This window comes from Alligator sinensis, unplaced genomic scaffold (assembly GCF_000455745.1).
Source record: "Alligator sinensis unplaced genomic scaffold, ASM45574v1 scaffold314_1, whole genome shotgun sequence".
NCBI classification, from domain to species: Eukaryota; Metazoa; Chordata; order Crocodylia; family Alligatoridae; genus Alligator; species Alligator sinensis.
The window spans coordinates 46,019-52,196 of record NW_005842703.1 but is presented as its reverse complement, the minus strand read 5'-3'; the positions used below and the strand labels follow the sequence as shown (position 1 = coordinate 52,196).

General features: G+C 39.8%; 1 protein-coding gene across 1 annotated transcript in view; it reads right to left on the bottom strand.

Annotated features, from left to right (window-relative positions):
• Positions 1 to 305: 305 nt before the first annotated feature.
• The window catches only part of VPS39 (VPS39, HOPS complex subunit), a gene marked incomplete at its 5' end in the record, with an annotated part of 43,979 nt that continues 38,106 nt past the window's right edge, over positions 306 to 6,178 (bottom strand). The window contains 5 exons of the mRNA XM_025216039.1: positions 306 to 2,569; positions 3,953 to 4,044; positions 4,312 to 4,446; positions 4,617 to 4,766; positions 5,328 to 5,373. Coding sequence (XP_025071824.1) covers positions 2,494 to 2,569; positions 3,953 to 4,044; positions 4,312 to 4,446; positions 4,617 to 4,766; positions 5,328 to 5,373 — 499 coding nt within the window. The remainder of the gene's footprint in view (positions 2,570 to 3,952; positions 4,045 to 4,311; positions 4,447 to 4,616; positions 4,767 to 5,327; positions 5,374 to 6,178) is intronic.

The window sequence follows — 6,178 nt, the reverse complement described above, 5'->3', positions numbered from 1 at the left end:
GTGCAGAAGGACGCACTAACCCCTCAGAATCCTCTTCTCATTCTGCCAATTACGTGACAGTAGACACAAAAGAGGCTCAAGCTTTTTGGCACCGTGACCCACGTAGGAAGGTAGTACCTGTGGGTCTCCAGTCATGTGACATGGTCTCTTCTGGACTAAAGGCTTAGTAGGTAAATGGAAATGATTTAGCAACCCTACCTTTGAAGTCATTGATTCCTACAGGAGGAAAGAGAAGAGGTCAAACCCCACAAATCTTGCACAGCTCAACCAGTTTCTATCACACACATAGTAAATGGAAAACAGGATGGTTCACAATATTTATTACAATATATTGCTTTGAACAAACCTGCTGTATGGTTAGTAATTCCAAACCATAAGAACTGACAGAATTAATTACAGCACAAACCACATCTCTGCAGAAGGTATGCAATGAAAGTGAAGAGGCACGTAACCTTCACTGTGAAAGAAGAGTACATTGAATGCCCCTAGTTTAGTGGCAGAAGATGGATCAATCAAACTAGTCTCAGCAATATCAGAAGTAATTGCTTCTGCATGCACACTGTAGGGCCTTAATTAATAACCTCCTTTCACTGTCACTGATCTGTAAACACAACTCCCCCAAACCATCTTCCTCCTGTACCTGAACTAGTATATAAACATCTATACAGAATGTGCAAATTGAATACAAGTGTATTTTAGGCCCTCTTCTTCAAACAGAAGACAAACAAAGTTAAAAATAGTAACTCAGACTCAGCACAGGTATTCCCCCAATCCATGCAGAAAGACATCACCAGCAGTAGTGCCCAAGACATCCAATACATTAGCAGCCATGACTGTGTAATAAAATATCCAGGGGAACATGGATAAGTTATCCAGGGAAAGCATCATTACATGGGGCAGGCTATTTAACTCCATGTACAAGTTTGCAGTATCTACCACAGGTAATGTAGAATAGTTTGCATCCTACAAAAAAAAGCTGCCTTCCCCCTCACCTCAAAAAATGTAAAAGTAACAAAGACTTAAGTAAAAAAAATGATGTTACTAAGATCCAAATACATTGTGGGCAGATGGATTTTTGCTTCATGCTTTTACCATCTTAATCTGCTGTTTGGAGAAAGAAAGATTTTAAAAGAGCAAGTGTAATAGAGTTATATGCCATGCTCCACATAATTTAATGGGTCAAATTTGTACAATATTGTTATGCTGGGACACTGAGTCAGTTACCCAGTTAATTGAAAATATTTGTCCTGCTGCCTTAGACCTCACTGCTGTTCAGATTCTTCCTACAGTAAATGAACAGTCTAGTACCCTTATATCAATTTGCTATAAAGTGTGTGGAAAAATAAGTTAGACAAAAATATTACAGTCTATAAAGGAGTATGCTACAACCCAGTTTCTGTATTTAGAGACCTCTGGCCAAAGTGAAAAGAAAAAACAATCAAGAACAGTACCAGCCTGAGCAAAACTGGATTGATCTAAAGCACTCAAAATACTGCCAGAAATACAAACTGTATGTTACTTCAGTGCTGAAGTGTAAACTGGAGACTGAAGAACTTTTTACATATACAGGAAAAACAAATGCAATCTAGAAGCTCAAGCAATAGCTATAGTTCAGTCCCTGTTAAAAGCATTACTGTCAGAGGATGCTTGTTTTGTTTCGGTACAAGTGCAGATATGAACTCTCCCTTTTTCACATAGTCTCTGCTACTTTTCAGAACTTCTGCTCATGCTGGGAGTTACAGCATATAGTGCAAAAAGTACAAGTTAATTCTGTTTACATACCTCTAAACAAAAAATTCACCAGTGGAATCTATCATGTGTGACCCATCTCCCATGTAAAGCTTCTGTAAATCAGAAGGCGAGAGCATACACACCAAGCTTGAAGGATAATACTCCCTTGGCACACATCTAGTTATTCCAAATATTGAGAGAACGAGGAAGTTAGACGTGCTAGTTCTAGAAGTACCAGGCACAAAAGCCTTTCCCCAACCCCAACAGACTTTGTGGATTAAAGTAGATTTCAATGCAATGCTGATACAGCTGCAATGATTTAAAGATATTTCCCCCTTTGAGGGATAGCAGTATGAGCCACAAACAAGGCCAAATCAAAAAGGTTTTACATTAAATAGAAAAAAATTACTTTAAAATTTGACCTCATTGGTAAATACTTAGATGCGCCTGAAAACTAATTTGAAAGATTCGGAGTGCAATACAAACTCATTGCTGGTCCATTTCCATTCTTCCTCATCTCCAAGCGTGAAGAGACGCAATACAGTTGCCAGCATTTTAACAATAAGGTTAAAAAAAAGTCAATTTTCTATTAAGTCTATATTGCCAAGTTATAGGTGTAGTCCATCCACAGATATTCAAGAGAAGTCATTTGTAAGTTGCTCCTGGCAATAAGCTTCAAAACTCCGGAAAGGCATCATTTCACTTCTGCATGTCAGATCAATATCGTGATCATGTAAGTCTACTAAATCCATGAGCATGTAGTCAGGTGTCCACTGCATTGACTTCTTTGGAGCAGAAATAATGTACAACTATTGCATTAGGATATCTGGCAAACGCACTGTGAAGACAGAACACCATACAAGTTAAATTGTCAATATAAGCAAAACCCAGGTTTTTCTTTCTTCAGTATACAAATGATTGAAGTTTGATTTGTGCTAAGGGCAGAAAAATGCCCATGTAAAACCGGCACCTTCTTACTGGTCTAAGATTGCACTGTATTGGCAAAATCTGAACTAAACCAACTCAGCTGGATCTTACTGTAGTGTCACTCAAATTCTTCTCTTCAAAAGGTTCATCTGGGGGGAGTGGGGGAGGGAGGGAGGGAGGGAGGGGAATCACTGCTACAGATGGAATCACCCAATTATCACGTTTCTAAATCGAAACTGACCTTCAAAAAGGTTTAGCAAGGTTCAAGTTAACCAAAATGAACTATACAGCACATACTAACCCTAACAATATGGCATTACAGTGATCACCTAGAGTCAGCACCACCCTCTGTACTTGAAGGGGAAAAATGGATCACACATGCCAATAAGTCAGTGATCTTTTGGACAACTAACTACACTCATTAAACAGCCTGTAATGAGATCTAGTCCCTATATGATTCTGAATGTCATGACTCAGAGAAAAGGAGCTTATTCCCACCAAAAGTAACAATAGCTGAAAGTAGTCAAGTAATGCAACTGACTTGAATTAGAGCTCAAATCACAGAAAGGGATGAAGAAAAAGCAGCAAGTGGAATGCAAACGTCCACACCATACAGACTGCAAATGTAGTCCCAAAAACTCTAGGGATAAGGCAAGGAGCAAGAGATGGGAAATATTACCAGAGGTCTTGAGACCACTCAGATGCAATGATAACCATCAGCATCTGAAACGCAAGTTGGCTAGGGGGCAGAAGGCAGCAATCACCACAAACATGTTTCAGATTGCAGAGTATTTCTCTCAGACCATCACAACTGTGCAACTCTCAGCTATGAAGAATTATGTAAAGAAACTACGCACTACCCCCAAGAAGGACGCTGCACGTGAACTCAATTTATGTTCATAAAGAGCTCTGAGCTCCAAGTTCGGAAGTTACTTGTTATGCAGTCAACACGTTTAGTAAACATACCATCTACTTGTTTCACCATCCTTGTAGGAACAGTCTCATGACCTCAGTGATCTATTAGAGATGTTAAAATCCTTTGGAAAATTCAGAAAGTGTATTTTTTGCACAAGTAGGAAGAACTTTCTCACAGTTCACCTTTACTGCATCAAGAGCTTAGGCAGTTTTAACCACTGCTATAAATACTATTTCCAATTCATCATATGATCCTGGAAGGTCAACCCTGAGTTGTCTGCTCTTGATTTCTATGCCTTGACTTACTGGAGTTGAATCTATAAAATGAAATCAGACTCCTTTTTTCTGTACAAAGTCCTTTGAGAAACACATCACTCACCTATTCCCTATTTTCTTCTTACACACAGTGCACACCTTCTCCTCTGTGATGATACATTTTATCTGCTGATGCAAGATCCTCTCCTCCTGAACCTACAAAAGAATGAGAAGTTGGTTAGAAAACAATACTGCACCACAATCACCTTGCCATATTGGCCAATCCATCTTTATATTCCCCAATCTCTTGAAGTGTGAGAGTTGTGATGTACTACTTAGCATGTATCTGCTAATTTTGGCTACACCACAGCATCATCTAGAGAACAGGTTTTTCCCATATCTAAAAGGAAAGAACTTTTTAGTCTTTACATACATTTCTTGGAAAATCACTCCATACTACATGATGCATAGGTAGGTACATACCCTAAGGAATTCTGCATGGAGAAGATTCTTGAGTACTTGATTGAATCGCTTCTTCTGGGCATTTTCCTCAAGGACCTTTTCTAGGAAGATTCTAATTTCGCTAATTTGTGTATTTGCCGGGAGCAGATTTATTGCCTAGTATAGACCAGAATGAGTCAGAAAAGGAGCATAAAAGAACCAAATTGGGAGAGTCATTTTAGCCAGATTCTTTTAGGAACTGAACATACACCTATTCCTATATCTTTTATTCTGCTCCCCCATGTTGTACAGATATTCACACCACATATGACAAAAGGCTTCTTTACCTTAGTGGTATCCAATTTGCTGTGGTGCAATTCCAGAACCTGCAAGGCAGCTGGGAGATTGGTTTCAGGCTTTGGCAGTTCCATCTTGATTGGCCCCACACAATGAACACTAGGAGGTGATAGATACATTCGGAGCAGAGACAGATACACCTGTTTAACACAAATAAAATGAATGCACTGAAATATGGTAAGCATAACTGCTGTATTCAAGCTATTATGAGAGACCTTTGCAAGACACCATAACACAAGTCAGATAAGAATTTTAACAAACAAGATGTTTGCTTGTGTAGCTCTTATATACTAAACAATTTTCAAGTCTTTTACTACTTGTGTTTTATGCTGTAAGGAAGACGCAAAATGATACCTTTCCTCCCTCCACATAGGCTGAGATTATTTGGACTGAGCTATTGTCTTTAGACACCAAACCAAGATACATGGGCTTTTTCTTTTCTTTTTTTTTAAACCGCTTCATCAACAGGGCTCAGAAGTATGAGTTCTGGATTCTGCCCCAACTTGTATATCATCAGAATTTTGTCCAGATACTCCCAAACAGAAGATGCACAAAACGTACGTGAAACTGTATTGGGGATCCTGCCTGCCTGAGTCATTCTAAGCAAACTTCTACAAGAGGCAGTATTTTAATAGGCAGTCAGATGACATTCAGACACTTATCTCATAAAAAAGCAAGAATTTGAAAATAAAGCTACTCACATCTTTGCTACCATCTTTGTTTCTGTCATAATGTTTGTGGCAGTAACTAGAACATAGAAGAATTAAGTGTAAAGGAGAGGTAGTGCTGAAAGGCAAAAGCACATAAGGCTAGGGACAAACATTACACGAACTGGCTTAAGTGTCCAGAAACTGGTTTAAACCTGTAACAGAACAGATGTTCAGTGCATAGAAACCAGTTTGAAAATGGTTGAAACCAGTTTGAGATAAACCTGGTTGAACGTAGTATCAGACTTAACTGACTTGGCTCAAACAAGTGCTACGTCTCAGCTGTGTGTTCTTGGGAACCCTGGCACAGGATGCAGTCTGTCTGACTCACCCCCCCCTCCCTCCCCTCCTCTACATAAATGAAACCGATCAAGATGCAGTGAGAGAGACACCTAAAACCCTCCAGATAAGGGTGACAAGAGTGAAACAACTGCCCTAGGTCTCATTTGCATCCGAGATGGAACCAGATGACCATTCATTTACATGAGAGATGGAGAACAGAAAGCCTGAAGCAGAGACTGCAGTGAATTCTGGGACCAGAGAAGCAGGGGAGCACTGCATGATGGGGAATCTGTGCTCCAAATATTAATCAACCCATGTTCACACAAACCCAGCTCAGCATTTATCAGACCAGTTCTAATCTGGATTTACTAAGGACTTTCCCCCTCCCAGACACGCACACACCTCTAAGTTTAATAGGCATCTCGGGCCGTACATTCCCTGGTCCCACTATGGGAGGCCTATTTAAACTTGATTGACTAAAACTCGGTTCCCTAGTTAGGGAATGCTGAGGCAAGAGACCAAGTCAGAGGGGGTATGGGCAACATTTGAACAATGGTAAAGGG